The sequence below is a fragment of the Balaenoptera ricei genome, chromosome 14 (genome assembly GCF_028023285.1).
Source record: "Balaenoptera ricei isolate mBalRic1 chromosome 14, mBalRic1.hap2, whole genome shotgun sequence".
Classification (NCBI taxonomy): domain Eukaryota; kingdom Metazoa; phylum Chordata; class Mammalia; order Artiodactyla; family Balaenopteridae; genus Balaenoptera; species Balaenoptera ricei.
In genome coordinates, this window is record NC_082652.1 from 20,335,889 (window position 1) to 20,352,896 (window position 17,008).

At 49.1% G+C, this 17,008-nt stretch overlaps 1 protein-coding gene across 9 annotated transcripts in view; it reads right to left on the reverse strand.

Annotated features, from left to right (window-relative positions):
- DEPDC5 (DEP domain containing 5, GATOR1 subcomplex subunit) overlaps positions 1-17,008 on the reverse strand; it is a 91,909-nt gene that overhangs the window by 19,448 nt on the left and 55,453 nt on the right. For 3 of the 9 annotated variants that reach the window (XM_059893870.1, XM_059893871.1, XM_059893869.1), the window contains exons 30-34: positions 16,212-16,431; positions 14,767-14,900; positions 8,973-9,081; positions 5,988-6,197; positions 41-195 (exon numbers count right to left, since the gene is read on the reverse strand). In XM_059893870.1, the coding sequence (XP_059749853.1) occupies positions 41-195; positions 5,988-6,197; positions 8,973-9,081; positions 14,767-14,900; positions 16,212-16,431 (828 nt within the window). Of the gene's footprint in view, positions 1-40; positions 196-4,418; positions 4,674-5,987; positions 6,198-8,972; positions 9,082-14,766; positions 14,901-16,211; positions 16,432-17,008 lie in introns of those variants that run through there. The other 6 variants (XM_059893874.1, XM_059893873.1, XM_059893876.1 and 3 more) reach the window with 4 other exon arrangements.

Sequence of the window (17,008 nt, forward strand, 5' to 3'; positions counted from 1 at the left end):
CACCGCCCAGGAGCATGAGTTTGGCCTTTATGAGTCTCACCTGCTGTCACTGGAGTTTGCAGAGGGGAAGCCCTGTTCCCCTGAGCTCTGCGAGTTCCCAAAGGTCTGGCTGTTGCCTCTGTCCACGGACTGGCCTGTGCTCACCCCCAGACTGGTGCTGTCCAACATCGGGGTGGCTGTCTGGTCCACAGACACCTGTAGGAGATTTAAAAGTTAACACCAAAGGGAAAAAAAAAATCTTTCAGGCTATTCACACGCACGATCTTTCCCATTCCTCTCATTCCCAGTCCCCACTAGTCCCTGGTTGAGGAGCTAAAGGAGTCCAGGGACCACCCTGGTGGCGTGTGCCCCCTTCGATCGGAGCCAGTGCGGGGGGCAATTCCTGTGCCCCAAACCGAGGCCACAGGAGGCCAAGGTGCACAGTGAACCCCTGGGACCAGGACCTGACTCAAACCACAAGATTTACACTAAAGAAAACCCCCACCAAAGGAGTAAAGAAGTCAGCATCATTCCTCGGGGTTGGGAGAAGGGAGAGAGCACGGTTAGAGACAAGCAGCTCTCCTGGCCCCCAGTCTTCCTCACTGGCGTCTGTCGCAGGTGCAATCAGTCTTCCCATTTGCCCAGGTTCACAGCTCAGGTGCATCTGAAGCTCCCTTCTCCAGCTTCACCTCTAAAGAGAGGCCTCTCCTGTGGCCTCCCCTCCGCCAACTCCCACGACCCCTCAGGCATGGCTGCCCCACCGCCTGGCTCCCACTGATCCCGCCCAAATCACACACACCCTACCTGTGAGCACTCCAGCTTCATCTTCCTAAAGGATAGCTCCAATCCCATCACTCCGTTACTCTGAAATCTTTCAAGTCTCCCCACGAGCTACCGAACTGAGAACCGACTCGTGGCACCGGGGCTCTGGCTCAAACTGCCCCGCCCACGCTCACCCACGGCTCTGTTTCCAGCCGAGTCAACCCTGTGCGTTTAATCCTGTCTGTGTGCCCCACCAACCTGGGACGCCCTTCCCCGCCACCACAGGCTACAAACGCTGTGTTTCAAATGCTGCTCCCTTAGTGAAACGTTCCCTGACTCACTCTGCCCCCATCCCCAAACAGAAACTGTCTCTCTACTTTGGGTCTCTGACCCCTGCCTGGGAGCTGCCAGGTTTTGCTTCATGTCATGGTTTTCTATCTGTCTCATTCCCTTTAAACAGCTTGGAGGGCAGGACTATGACCTGCCCACCTAGAGAGGCTGCACCCCACAGCAAACATCTGGAGAGAACAGCAAGCCTTCCAGAGCACTTCTGGAAAAATCTAAGACTCCTAGTCCCTCTTACATGGGGTTCTCGAGTACTTCCAGAATGTAGCCTTATATTATCAGATACTCAATTGGATGATGGAAAAATCACTCCTTCTAAAACAGGGTATCTCGGAACTTCCCTGGTGGCGCAGTGGTTAAGACTCCACGCTCCCAATGCAGGGGCCCCGGGTTCGATCCCTGGCCAGGGAACTAAACCTCACGTGCATGCGGCAACTAAGAGTTCACATGCCACAACTAAGGAGCTGGAGAGCCGCAAGTAAGGAGCCCACCTGCTGCAACTAAGACCCAGCTCAACCAAATAAATAAATAGTAAAAAATAATAATAATAAAATAAATAAAACAGGGCATCTCAACCACGGCATTACTGCCGTTAGGGGTCAGATAAGCCTTCGTTGTGGGGACTGTCCTGTGCATCCTGGGGTGCTGAGCAGCATCCCTGGCTCCTACTCACCAGATGCTAGTGATGACCCCCTTATCATCTCCCTCTGCTCCAGCTGTGACAAATAAAAATGTTTCCAGGTATTACCAAACGTCCCCTAGGAGACAAAATCACCCCTGGTTCTAAAAGAACCAATTTGCTCTCCTACATCAGGCTCAATGAACTGCCAAAACAAAAAGGACCAACAAGTCTTTGCCAGCACCATAAATACTGAGAAATGCAGCAAGGAGCAGCTTGCAATTACCAGCCACCACCTGCCCCCAACCAGTAAGACTTAGGAATAGATGCTACACCGTAAAATTAAGTTAGAAGCTAACGGAGGGGACTAGACTCAGTTCTCAGGCACAGAAGCCTCTAGGTGCTGCCTCTCTGGTGGGGTCATCTCTCGTCTACTGCCCCTGAGAATTGCCCCACCAGCCTGAACCAGGAAGTGGTTAAGAGTTATCCTCTAAATCAGAAATTGGCAAATATTTTCTGTCAAGAACCAGATGGTAATTATTTTAGGCTTTGTGGGCTATAAAGCCTGTTGAAACTTATACAGTTTCTGTATAAGTGAAAAAGCACAAAAGCAGCCATCGATGATGTAAATGAAGGGGGTGTGGCTCTGTCCTGATAAAACTTTATTGACAAAAGCAGATGGTGGGCCAGATTTGCCCCACCCCTGCTCCATATCACACAACGTCCATCTTTCAAGAGGCTGCTCAGATGGGACTCCTCTGGTGGTCCAGTGGGTAAGACTCTGCACTCCCAATGCAGGGGGCCCAGGTTCAATCCCTGGTCGGGGAACTAGATCCCACATGACATGCCGCAACTAAGAGCCTGCGTGCCGCAACTAAACATGCCTCAATGAAGATCCTGGGTGCCACAACTAAGACCCAGTGCAGCCTAAATAAACAAATATTAAAAAAAGAAAAAAAAAAAAGAGGCCGCAGAGAAAGGCATTTTGCTCAGATCTTAATACCAGGAAAAGTTATGCTTCTCCCCAACAACTGGTTTGTCTTTATCTCATGACCACTCTGAATCCTGAAACAGATGTTTCCCACTTTTCTTTGGCTACCAGGAAGTGCAGAGCTGAATTTAGCAGGAAACTCTAAGTACGTTATAAGACCTCGTAGGATGTCCTGTCTTATTTTTTCTTTTCCTGAATTTCCCCATCTAGTCACATTTTTATTCTGGAGGTTGCATTTATTTCCATAATCCACCTGAAGAAACTTTTTGGAATAAGACCAGTGGGAAAAGACAGACAAGGAGGGCTAGATGGACAGAACCGCCATCGTCTCACACGGAGAGCTGAAAAGAGCCAAGCAGAGGGAGGTGCTTGGTCTGGGATGGGTTTTGTCTTAGGAACCTCATTCAAAACCTTCCTTACAGAAGGACCCCATTAAACCTGGGCAGATGGGACCTTCCAGAGGTGAGTTTAATCTCCCATCTCCTCTTTGGAGTGGGCTAGATTTAGTGACCTGCTTCCAGAGTATAGAAAGGGGAAACAGCAGCTTCACAGTGGAGACAGCTGGCAAGTACCACATCACCAAGTGATGACGGTTCACATCACCAGTGATGTTGTGTGGACCTTGTGGACCTCCATGGGATGTGATGAGATGGGTACTTCACCTCTGAGGATTCTTTTCAAAAACCTATAACTCCCGTCTCGCCATGAGAAAAACATCAGACCAACCCAGATTTGGAGACTTTCTACAGGATATCTGGCCAGGACTCCTCCAGACCATCAAGGTCATTAGAAAAAAACAACCCAAAAAACAAGGAAAGACTGAGAAACTGTCACAGACCAGAGGAGACTGGGGAGACATGGCAGCTAAATGCAACGTGGTGCCCCCGATTGGACCCTGGAACAGAGAGGACGTTCACAGAAAAACCAGTGAAATCCAAATAAAGTTTGGCATTTAGTTAATTAAACAAACAAACCAACAACCCTCACTGGCAACACCAACCCCTTCTCCTCCTGCCTTCCCACACACCCAAAGCTGTGGGAGAAGCTGAGAGAGGGGGCTTTCCCAAGGATGCCTCTGAGATGAGCATCAACCACAACACATGCCCCCATGGCCCCCAACCCCGTGCCTGTCAGAGCCCTGCTTGCTCCTGCTGGAGTACAACCAGCCACCAGGACACAGCAGGACCTGCCAGCCCAGCCCTCAACTGTGCATTGAGGCCAGTGTCCCACCTGAAGACGAGGTGGGTTAAGCAGGGCTCCTGGCCTCCAGCCACCCAGCACCATCCGGGCACAGAGAGGCCTCATAAAAGCACTCATGATGGAATCCCATATACCTTGTAGAGCTGGAGAATAACCCCAGCCCCACAGCCAGGATGTTTTCCAAGGTTTAATATCATCAGGGAAGGAAGGAATATCACCCCTCATCAAAACCCTCCCCTGGAGTTTGCGATTGACATGTACACACTGTTATATTTAAAATGGATAACCAACAAGGACCTATGGTATAGCACAGGGAACTCTGCTCACTATTACATAACAACCTAAATGGGAAAAGAATTTGAAAAAGAATAGATACATGTATATGTATAACTGAATCACTTTGCTGTTCATCTGAAAGTAACACAACATTGTTAATCGGCTATACTCCAATATAAAATAAAATGTTAAATGAACAAACCCCCCCAAAAAACAAACTTCCCCTGCCCTCATGGTGCTCACCATCTGGGGGTGAGGAGGGGGGAACAGACATCAAACAAGCAACGTCCACAGGGTGTCGTGTTCATCCCTGTATCTCCCACGGCACTCAGCATAGCTCAATTTAATTTCATGTCAGTACAGAGCGCTCCCTTACTACATCTTACACGGGATCATTTTTTTTTTAATGGTGGGTAACATAAACTCCTCATCTCTGTTTGCTGTTTCCAATTCCAGGAACTTATCCACTTCTGTTCTTCCGGTGAATTCCACCACGTGAACCTGTGTGGAGTATTATAGGATGTATAAAACAATTCTCTCCCGGCTCTGTTGATTTTTCTTAAGTTAAATTCTAATCTAAGTCTGAAGCTTTTCACAAGAGGGTCTATTGTTAGAAAGTAAAAGGTTAAAAACTCCAACCGGAGTCTGTTTTAAACCACAAGGGCAGGTTGCCTCCTACGGATGGTGATTGCTGGATTAGGACTCAGAGGCCCCGACGGGGACCCACCCAGGGTCGCGCTTTCACTGGGAAGAGCCCAGCACAGACCCGAGATGCCCTCTGGCCTCCCAAGAAAGGGAAGACACCAGTGTGAACTACAGAACAGTGGAGGGGCTCTGCCACTCGCTAGTTCCAGGCCCTCTGACCAGGCAACATATTTAAGCCTCAGTTTCTTCATCTGGAAAATGGGGTGATAGTACGTGTACCTCATGGACTCACAGGCTGTTTGCAAAGCCCTTTGCACAGTAGCTGGCAGAGCAGGTCTTCAATCCATGTTGGTTTTCTCACTTCCACCAAATAAGGGTTTGACCCGAACCTCCCACGTCCGTCCTCCTGAGCCTGCCCTGCTCTGCATAAACCCTCTCCTCCCTTTCAGATATCTGTGACCAGGTCAATCACATATACTCAGGGGCCTCAATAAAGGGCAGGGAGCCCAAGTTCTCTTCACCAAGATCTGTCAGCACAGCAATGACCGATGCTAATTATGGGGTGGGGGTAATGAATCAAGCCTCTTGGTCCTGATTTAAATCCCAGCTCAACCCTGTACTGTGTGAAGCACAAGTTCTTTGGCCCTCAATTTCTCCATCTGTAGAACTGGGATAAAACTTCTGCTTACCTCATAGGCTATGCTGTGAGGATGAGATGAAATAATACTATGAGCCTGGCACATAGTAAGTGAAGAGTTTTAAGGCTTGGAAGCCCCTTGAGATGGGTCCAAACCCTTTATGTGACACGCGAGTTCAGGACAGTCCAGAGGCGAGCTGCCCAGGGTCGCACACCCTCAGTCTATGACAAAGCACGTGCCTGGTAGTAATTGATTGCTCTGTTTTTCACCACTTCCTGCCGCACTGCTATAAATTTATCTGCTTGTACTAGGAAGAAAAAAATAAGAGTTCTGTCCTTAAGTCAGCATGTATCATGTTGCTTATGTCATATGGACAAAAACACCTAAATAGGAAGATGCTGTCCCGTGGCCAAGAGTCAGTGGCAACACATGACAAAGACGGGGACACATAAGCCACACGTGCCAGCATGTTTTCTGACGTTAATCTCCTCATCCCCCTGTGTCACCACAAACACCAAGAAAGAAAATGCACCTCTGAGACTGAATTCAGTTTCAACTGCCCCTCAAACTCGGCTTCGGCCCAATTCCATGCGTTCAGAGCCGAGCTGAAGGCCAGGTCGCGGCTTCTGCGACGGACAGGCATGCACGGGCCTCGGGGCCCTGGGGTTGGACTGACCTGCGGGTAGAAGGTGGACGATGCTGTGCGCGGGCTGCGGACAAACTCCATAAAGAAGGCCCCGTCCTGAGGTCAGAGCGGCAGGAAGCGGCAGCAGGTGCGAGAGGGCGGAGGGACGGAACGCGGCCCAGCAGCGAACCATCGGGGAAGGAGTGGGGGACAAGAGCAAAAAACAAAAACAAGGAGGGAAGGAGAGAAAGAAGGGCACATGAGGGGAAAGGGGGGAAAAAAAAAAAAGAGAGGGAGAGAGAGAGAGAAAGAGAGAGAGATCCACCCAGGAGGAAAATATCCAAATGCGAAGCATTAGCAGAAACTCACACCTTCCTGGGCAGACTATCCCAGTGGGGTGGGAGCCAGCACCTGGGGGAGAAGGTGTGTCCAAGCGCCTCAGATCTCATCAGAGCCTGGCTTGGCTGCATGCGTCCTCCCACATAGCTCTGAACATCCTCAGACCTATGCCGAGGGGAGAAGGCCGCAGGGCAGCTTGCAGAGGGGGGCACGGGGCAGGACCGGGGGCAGCGTCCTGGCCTCCCGCCTGGCTGGGTAACCAGCAGGCCTCTGGGAGATGCACGGAGGCCTGACGTTTGCGTTTCCGCCTGTAACATGGCAGCCAAATGGGAGAAGAGGATTCACTGCAGGAAAAGTTCTTGTTTAATTTTCCGAGCAACCTGGGGACACAGGAGCAGCAATACCTTCTCCTCCACTGGTTGTGTAACAAAATCGTATGCAGTCCCCGGGAGGGGCTCCCGAAGCAGCCTTCCCCTCCCCACCCTATTCTTGTGGGGTTCAAGTTGCCATGTACTTGAAACATAAATGACAGAGAGAACTTTTCCAAAGACCCACTCCCTCCCTCTTTCTTAAGGTCAAGAAGTGTCCTCTTGTCCCTTCAAAATCTTTTTACTTTTTATGCTTTATTATCACTGAAATTCGGAAATGCCACTTGATACACCTGAAGGTCCCTGCTTTCTTACAACTTTTTAAATTCTAAAAGTAGAATCACTGAAGTATTTCGGTGTCCATTTTACCAGGACTGCTGCCACGCCCATCAGCCACTACGAGCTCAAGTAATGAGCCGAGGAAACACGTGTCTGCAGAGAGGCACACTCGGGTACCCTCTACGCATCCTGACACAGCTGCTGCCTGGAGAGCGCTGGGCCATCTCCTAACACCTCTGCTTCTCCTGGACCACTTGGGAATCTACACCCAGCAGACCGATGGCTATCCACATGGATTTCAGTGTCCAGCTGGAAGATGAAGGGAGTGTTCCAGACCACGATCTCCTATTTGGCAGTTGGTGTATTTTAACCATAATGCTTGTGGTTCTGTAATTTCTGTACTTCTCAGTACTGTCCCCCGCACTGTTTCTAATCCTCAAAGACGGCAGTGGGTGGACGTAACGGCTAGTGAACAGCACACAGGCACTTATGTGTTCTCAAGTTCTATTTGCGTCCCTTCTCTGCCAGAACATACAGAAGCAGAGGTGCTAACGCTGCTGAGATGATGTACCCGTGAGTGAGGACAGGTGAAAAGACTTTCTTCACCAACAGGTCATTCTTGACGCACAGACTATCCTTGGGACTGTACCTAGAGTCACTGCCTTAGAGCTGGGTTTGCGGAAACGACAGCCTACAGCCAAATCCAGTCACCTGGTTATTCCAGCCTGTGAGCTGAGAACCATTAAGATTTTAAATGGTTACAGAAGAGCCCACACAATAGCCTTGATCCTCCCTCTCAGCCCACAAAGCCTAAAATATTTATTGAGGTTTGCTGTCTCTGGCCTATGGATGCTACACACTGCCTGCAGCCTCAGTTGCTACTTTTTCTCAGATTTTAATCCCTCCATCCTAGAAGTCTAATTCTAGGAACTTATCCTGAAGAAACAATCAGAGATGTGGTCAAATAATTATGTGCAAGGATGTTTGCAGTATTACTTGTAATTGTGATACACTGCAGAATAATTATACAAACTTATGGAATAATTGCCAAAAACTATTTTTAAAAATCAGAAACCACCATTATTTTAAACAAAAAATGAAGTTATAAACAAAGGTCTATCCATATGATGAAATATTATATAGTTATTTTTTAAAATCATACTTTGGAGAAATAATGACACGGGGAAATTTTCACGATGTGGAAGTAAAATAAATAAATATGCAGATGGATATACAAGTTGACCACAACGTTGAAAAATAAAATACATCTATAGAATCTCCTTCATCTCCGAGAGAGACCAGGTAAGAGAATGTGCGGCCAGCTCACCCTGCCACATCAGAACGATCTCAGATTCTGAATTTCCAAGGAGAAGGAGTTGGCAGAGACACATCTACTGGTCTTAAATGCTACAACAAGCTTGACCTGTGGAGTTTTTGGCTCCTCTACTGTACTCGCTATTCTGTATGGAGGCCAAAGCCTCAGGTTTGGTTTCCATCTCCCAGGATGCTCCCATCTGACTACTTCTCAGGAGTCTAAGCAAACTGATGGGAATTTCATTCACCAAAGAGTGAGCTCTCCCAGAAGCTGCTTCAGTCATTTTCTACCTCCCTCCCCCCACCAGGAGGGCTGAAGATGGGACTGAAGGAAAACCAGAGGCCAGTGTCACAGCTTGAGCCAGATCTCAGATCGATAGAGTTTAGCTTGACTGATTTACATCTGCTTTCGTTTAGCAGTTAGCGTCCTTACAACCGTGAGCAGGCAAGTCCCTCCATCAAAATAGCAGTGCTGCAAAAGTTTCCTCCAAATCCTCAGCACACTTAGTCCTGGACTCATGGGCTGTGTGTTACCCTCCATACCGGGTCCCTGAGCGCACACGCCAGCCCCCCGCCAGAGGGGCTCCTTTACCTTCCGTGGGCTGTCCACGTAGGTGGGAGTCATGGCTACGCCGCTGCTCTCAGCCGGGGGGGCGGAGCTCTTGCCCCCATGCACCGCCACCTGCTGTTCTCCCAGGCACCTGAGAGGGGGGAAAACACAGGGCGGTCCTTACTCAGAGCCCCCTGGGGAAGGACCCATGTTAGCCACAACGAAGCGAAGGCAGCAGTTGCCAGCACCTTCGAAACACGCTCTTCCGCTTTGTTAATCCTCAGGCCCTACGTGGTGCCCTTAATTTCATTCATTGTCCTGAACGCTCAACAGCTGCCACGGAAAATCAGAAAACAGCTCAATTTTAAAAGCCTCTTGGGGGCTTCCCTGGTGGCGCAGTGGTTGAGAATCTGCCTGCTAATGCAGTGCACACGGGTTCGAGCCCTGGTCTGGGAGGATCCCACATGCCGCGGAGCAACTAAGCCCGTGAGTCACAGCTACTGAGCCTGCGCGTCTGGAGCCCGTGCTCCGCAACGAGAGAGGCCGCGACAGTGAGAGGCCCGCGCACCGCGATGAAGAGTGGCCCCCGCTCGCCGCAACGGGAGAAAGCCCTCGCACAGAAACGAAGACCCAACACAGCCAAAAATAAATAAATAAATAAACTTAAAATAGTTGCATCTTAAATGTTTAAAAAAAAAAATAAATTAAAAAAAAATAAATAAATAAAAGCCTCTTGGCAGCACCTGGGCTTATGTATTACTTTGAAAAGGCAAGTGACATGGTTTGAGTGACTCCGTCCATGAACACCATTTTTTTAACTCTCTGGGAGAAACTTTTTCTCAGTTTTTATTAAATATACCAGCAGAAGCACATTCTGAACGTTAGGGCTGCATTACCATTAGGCATTAACTAAACAGGGTGAAATGTGTCGACTCTTTATACATTTTGAAGATTCGTTAATCTCGCAAACGCACACACTTGAGCCCTCCACACCCCCCAAAAAAATGCCACACTCTAATCTAACAGGCATTATCTCAGACACAAGACAACTATGGTTTTCTTATGACCTCTCCTCCCATCTCAGTTCTGGTATCCATAAATGCCTACTTTCACATATATTTTCCTAATTTTTTTTTTCCATACTAAGATAAGCCATGAACTATGGTAACTTAAACACCCCCCCAAATTAGACTGTTTTAATATACCATTGAATGTTTATTTGGTAAGTTCCATGAGGCTCACATTACAGTCTAAAATGCTTCGTTGTTACCATAACACACACTTCTTGTGGTGGGCACTTCGAGGCGCCACCCAGACCCTCTGCCGTGGCCCTGATGACATGGGAGCTGGGCGTGTTGTCCCCCTCCAGAGACGGCCCAGCTGCAGAGCCCGAGCCCCTCCCTGGGCTGCCTGTGGACAGTGAACCATCACCAAGGGGTGTAAAGTCCTGGCCCTGTTGGTCCAACGCAGCTCATCTCCGAACGTGGCTCTAGCTCCAGAGCTTGAGGGAGGTGCCCGAGGCCGTCACTAGGCTTTCCTGCATCTCAGCTTCTCCCTCTGTCCCCTCCGCCTTCCGCCCCCTCCCTCCCACGGGGGCTGAGCCCACAACTAAACTCCGTCTCCATCCGTTTCCCCAGGAAGCCAATTTGTGACATTTCCCTCGTCTTAAATCCTGACACATCTCTTACTGATGGTGAAGTAACCTCATATCGGAGATTAAAAATCAGTTTCCATAGTAACCTGTTACACTCTCTCTTTTTGGTTTTTGTCATGGAAAATTTTCAAACCCATATGAAAATAAGGAGGATAATGTAATCGAACTCTTATCTACCTGGACCCCAGAATTATTTATTGATAGAGCCAATTTTGTTTCATCTATCCCTACCTACCCGATTATTTGGAAGCAAAACTCACACACGCTATTACTTCATCCATAAACATTTCAGTATATATTGTATCTTTAAAAGATTTTAGGACTTCCCTGGGGGCGCAGTGGTTAAGAATCCACCTGCCAATGCAGGGGACACGGGTTCGATCCCTGGTCCAGGAAGATCCCACATGCCACAGAGCAACTAAGCCCGTGTGCCACAACTACTGAGCCTGCATTCTAGAGCCCGCGAGCCACAACTACTGAAGCCGGTGCACCCAGATCCCGTGCTCTGCAATGAGAAGCCACCGCAATGAGAAGCCCGCACACCGCAACTAGAGAAAGCCCGCGTGCAGCAATGAAGACCCAATGCAGCCAAAAATAATAAATAAATTAAAAAAAAAAAAGATTTTACTGTGTGTTTGTTCAAAACAGGATTCAGTTAAAATCCCTACACTGTACTCAGTTATGTCTCTCGAGTCTTCTTTAAGCTAAAAGCTCCGCTCATCCCTCCATACCCCTGCAATTTATTTGTGAAAGAAAGTAGCTCACTTGTCCTGTAAATTTACAGTCTGGATGTGCTGATCATATCCCTTTATTGTTTATCGTGTTCCTCTGCGCCCCATACTTCCTGAGCACTAGAAATTATATTTAGAGGTTTGAGCACATTTAGGTTTGATGGGGCAGTAATTCTTCCTCAGTGTGTTGTGTGCTTCTACGTGGAGGCCCACAGCATCTGGCGATGTGAGCGGTCACTGGTGATCTCTGCTAGGTCCGTGAGCGCATGAGAGCCCACATGCGGTAATGTTCCAGTGCTCCTTCTGGACCCATTAGCTGGAATATTGGAGAGAGACACCTCCTGCACCAATCACTTGGGTACTCTGAGGTGTAATTCATATAAGAAAAGCAGACCAAAAGCTTGACTCTGCCTGGTCCATGTACAGCGCACTGTTTCTGCACCACATCGCGGTGTGTTCTTCTGGGCCTCATCCGGAAACACACACTGGGCCGCTCTCCTGCGCCTCCTGGGGGCCGTGGCCTAGCCCGTGGCTGGGACGGTGGTGGCTGGAAGCTTCGGTTGCCCTCCAGGGTCTCCTCGTCTGATGCACATGACAACCCCCATGTACTGAGCTGCCATCGACGTGCTGACCCGTGGACTAGTAGTCGGGGATTCAGAGACAAGTAGGACCCGTCCTTGCCCTTGGAGGTTCCTTGTCTCACGGCTCAGGGGAGGGGATGTCACAAAAGGACCAGCTATACTGTGCAAGCCCACACGTGAGAACATGCATGGGGCACGCTGCCATCTTCCCAGAGGCTGTGACGATTGCCACGTGGGCTCTCTCCCAGCTCTGACTCCCTGACATCAGTTTATCCCCATCTAACAGCAGCCGCAGAGCTGCGGATTGGCACCTGCAGCCCAGACTGCCCACAGCCACGCTCCTGGGGCCTCTGCCTCCCATGAGAGCCTGACAACAGGTGCATGTCTCCAGGCAAAGACCCAGGGGAAATGGAGGAAACAGACACGCGTGGTAAGATGACAGGACTATGGGTGAAACTTCTGAAACTCTTCTTCGTATGGCTATAACAGTTTTCCATAATAAAATTGGATCTGCTTGGTGTAGCAAAACAATAAAGAAAAACACAAAGTAAAAAATGCTGTGTGCGCAAACGTTATGTAAATGTCTGGCTCCCTCTGCTCGGCCTCCGGCTCTGAGAAAACGCACCACATCACCCGGGAGCGGTCATCTGCGGGGAGAATAAAGCTCGGGGCTCCCTGTCCTGCCTCCTGCTGTGGGGTCAGCTGAGCTCCCCACACACACCCAGGGACACTGCCACCCCAAGCTACCCGTCCTCTTCGAGTCTGAGCAGAAAGAGGCTGCTGGGGTGCACTGAACGATGACTCACTGACACATTAAAGTAAGATTCCCCTGCCCCCAACTTCACACCCCTCCCAGCAACATATGTTCCCTGTTCTTTTTTCCAGCGGGAAAGGTCTGTGATTAGCTACAGGGACAACCTGCCAGGCGGAGTTCTGGGGTCTTTCCTTGGTCAGATAAAGGTATTTTCTGGAGGCCCCAGCGCCCTCAGTAATGAGCCTGACCTACCCCAGCTCTCCTCCTCTCATCTGCTCCCCTGTCACCCCGGCCATGCTCTTCCCTTCTCTCCCCGCATCGCTTCCTCTCCATCCCATCCTCACCCTCCAGCCTCTGCTGCCTCTCGCCTGGACTAGTGAGGCCTCTGCCTCCTGGGCCCACCCACCAGGCCTTCCTATACGCAGGACCCATCTCTGCAAACACCACTTCTGCCAAAGATGCCGAATGAATATTACATGATATTAAGGAACTGCTGTGACTTTTTAGGTAAATTATGGTATTACAGTTTTGTTTTAGGAGTACTTATCTTTCAGAGATGCACACTGAAATATTATAGACAAAGGGGTGTGATGTCTGGAATTTCATAAGAAATAAAAAGGAAGATGAGAGCAAGCGGGATATAAATGAAACAAGATTGGCCGTGAGTTGATAATCATTGAAGCTGGGTGATGGGTAAACAGGGATTTATTACACGAGTCTACTTTTTTTTAATCTGCTTGAAATTTTCCATTAAAATAAACTTTCAAAGGGTCGCTCTTGCTATGAGAATGTGTAAGAACAGCCTGGAATCCAACTTCCCATGCTGTCTTTGCAACTGCATCTCCCACTGGGCCTCGGGCTCACTCATGTTACCTTCTGAAAGCTTAACATATTTGGGCTCCTGCGGGCATGGCACGGACCCCCTCACCAGACAGACACCAGGAAGTACAGCAGGGCTCTGATCTGGCTGGAAGGATGGAGGGGGCAGGGAAGGCCTCCCAGAGTAGGTCCCACCTGCTCGTGGCAATGTTTTCTCCTTTTCCCCAAGTCCTCCCCCTACCCCCCGTATAAATGTGTCCCTTTCTACAAGGACATCTTAAATCCTACCTCCTGTGACACTGTCCCTGCCCTCCCAAAGCAAGATGTGGTCCCACCGGGGTCCTAAGAGTTGCAGCACCTACTGTTTACAAAGGGACCACACACTCAAATGCCTAGAAAAGCTGGTCAGGTGGCCCTTGTCTGAGGGGCCAAGACAAGTCCAAGAGCAGACGGCGTGCTGGTTCTACAGTAAACCAGGGACATAAGTCCACCTAAAGTGCCAGCCCATCGTGGCTGGGCTTGAACGTGGACCCAGTGCTAACTGAGCCTCCACCACTTTGAGCAAAGCTGGATTTTACATATTACCCATAATACAATTTCGTATTACATTATCTATATTTTTTATACAATATAACCATAATGTTATATATTTTTTCATGTAAGAATTCATTAAGAAATCAAGATTTTTATATGAAATCTTCAAATGAAAAAAATTTGGCTCAAATATTTAAAAAATATTTTGTGTTTTTAGGGCAACGAAACTACTCTATAATGGTGGCTACGTGTCATTATAAGTTTGTCTAAACCCATAAAATGTGCAACACCAAGAGTGAACCCTGATGTAAATAAACTGTGCTCTTTGGGTGGCTATGATGTGTTAATGCAGGTCCATCGATTGTACCAAATGTACCGTTCAGTAAGGGATGTGGATAATGTGCAGGGACAGGGTGTAGATGGGAACTCTCTGTACCTTCCACTCAATTTTGCTTTGAACCTAAAACTGCCCTAAAAAAGAAAGTCTATTAAAAATACAAAACAAACAAAAGACCAACCAACCAACAAAAAAACACCTTGTGAACCAAACCAACTGTATCTGCAGTTCAAATCAAGCCCCAGACTGCAAGTTTTTAACTTCTGACCTACTTCATGACATTAGACACTTACCAGGTATTAACCTAGCTTTCTTTTCACGTATGTGTCTTTTTGTCAGTTACTGGCTCCTTGGTAGACAGAAGTCACATTTCACCGCAATGGGGCCTGGGGGATGGGAACGAGTCTCTGTCCACCAGGCACTTACTTCTGAGTGGCTTCCATTTCCAGCAGGGCAGACAGAGCTGAGGTTCCCTTCTTCCCAACCGGGGGGCCGGTCGACTCGAGGGAGTGGGTGGGGATGGGCCCAGCCATCTGTAAGCCTTTCATGGCGGCCCCTTTCTAAAGCATAGAGGAGGAGACAGGCCATCAGATGCTGCTGCGTCTGCTGTGCCTCAGGCTCTGGGAGCCCATCAATGCAGTCGGGGAAGACGGGGTCTCAGGATCAGGAAATGCCAGGAAACGGCTTTTCACTTGAACTGAAGGTCCCAAATAGCTGTGGACTCAAAACACACTGCCTCCTTGAGGCGGTTTACGTATAGCATCTCATTTTATTCTCAATCACCGGCTCAAGGAAGTAAATAACGTCACATCTAATTTATGGAAAAAGAAGCTAAGTCTCAGAGAAGTGAAGTAACTTATCCCAAATCGCACTGCAGCTGGAATTCAAACTCCAGTTAACTGACTTCAAAACCAAGGTTATTTCCACTACATAAGCTCTCCCAGAAGTGATGCTGTGTACAAGAGGCAGCTGGCCTGGGTTAAAGAACACTGAACTTGAGGTTAAAAACAAAAAATAAAAACACGGCTGATGATGGAACACTACTCAGCAATGGAAAGGAATGAACGGTGGATTTGAGCGACAAGTTGTATGAACCCCAAAGGCATTATGCTGAGTGAAAGAAAGCAGCCTCGAAAGGTTACTTATCGTATGATTCCATTTATAGGACATTTGGAAAAGACAGCAGTATAGTGACGGAGGACAGACCAGTGGCTGCCAGGGGTTAGAGATGGGGGGACAGTGTGACTCTAAAGGGTAGTGTGAGAGTTTTTTTGCACTGATGGAAGTATTCCATGTCCTGATTATGGTGGTGGTGGGGGGGTTATGTGAATCTATACATTTGTAAAATTCACAGAGCTGTATGTGTACACACACACACACACACACACACACGCTGAATCATCCCAGATCAGCCCTTTATTAGCTCGGTGTCCTCAGACACATCCCATCACCCCCACGAGCCTCAGCATCCTCACTGGGGAGTGAGTGGTTGAATGAAGGCCCAAGCGTGCAGGAAACACTACAAGTGACATAAGTAACATTGCTGCTATCACCCTCTTGAGCGAGTTTCTATCCAGCAATCCAGCACCAGCAATCCAGTCACATAAGCAGCTGTGCCTGACACCGGGTCCCCAGTGGGGAGCTCACAAAGGTCTGTGTCCTCGGGTCAGAGGCGTGGCCCCAGCCGGGTGGCTGGCTGTGCACCCTCCCTTCACCCTGCGCTGGAGGAGAACCCACTGCTTTGGACTGAAGATAAATGCTGGGCAGCTGTGGAGTAAAGAAACTGGCTGGCGAGAGGCCCCAGACGCAGGAGGAGATGGTCCCTGCATCCCAGACCGGGCCCAGCCCCCAAGGGGTCCGTGGAGCCTCACCCGCATCATGCGATCGGAGCGGTGCCGCCGGCGGATCCGGTTTAGGCCCTCCACGAATCGGATGAAGCCATCCAGGAGCTGCCATTCCTCCTCGTCCGCCCGGGGCCTGTCCCCATAGATGTCACAGTGGGCCTCCCCCTCCGTGATGCGCTTGGTGGCGGTGACACAGGCCGGCAGCAGCAGGAAGCGGGTCCTCCAGAACTTCAGAGACTCGATTAAGCTACAGAGGGCCACAGGGGAAAAGGGGTGGTGGTGAGAAAAAGTAGATGATAAAAGCACCCCAGTAAGCATCCCATCTCAACACCCACGTCCCCGGGAGTGAGGGTGCGAGCGTCCATCCGCCCAGGAGCACGTGCTCATCTGATGCTGCATTTCACGCAGGCTGAGAGGGAAGAACTCCAAGGCTGCTTTTACTTTCTATCCCAGAGACGTCAGAATGCTTCTGTGCACCCAGGCCCAGTGCCGCTGTGGCCTTTTATCATCACAACCATAAATCATGCATAAAAATGAAAAATTAAAAACAAGATGTCACAGGGAATTCCCTGGTGATCCAGTGGTTAGGACTCGGCACTTCCACTGCTGTGCGCCCAGGTTCAATCCCTGGTCGGGGAACTAAGATCCTGCATGCCTCACAGTATGGCCAAAAAAAATAAATAAAATAAAATAAAAACAAGACGTCACAAAGCTTTTATATATAGAATGGATAAACAACAAGGTCCTACTGTATACCACAGAGAACTATATTCAATATCCTATGATAATAAAAAACAGTGAAATAATGCTATTTGCAGGGATAT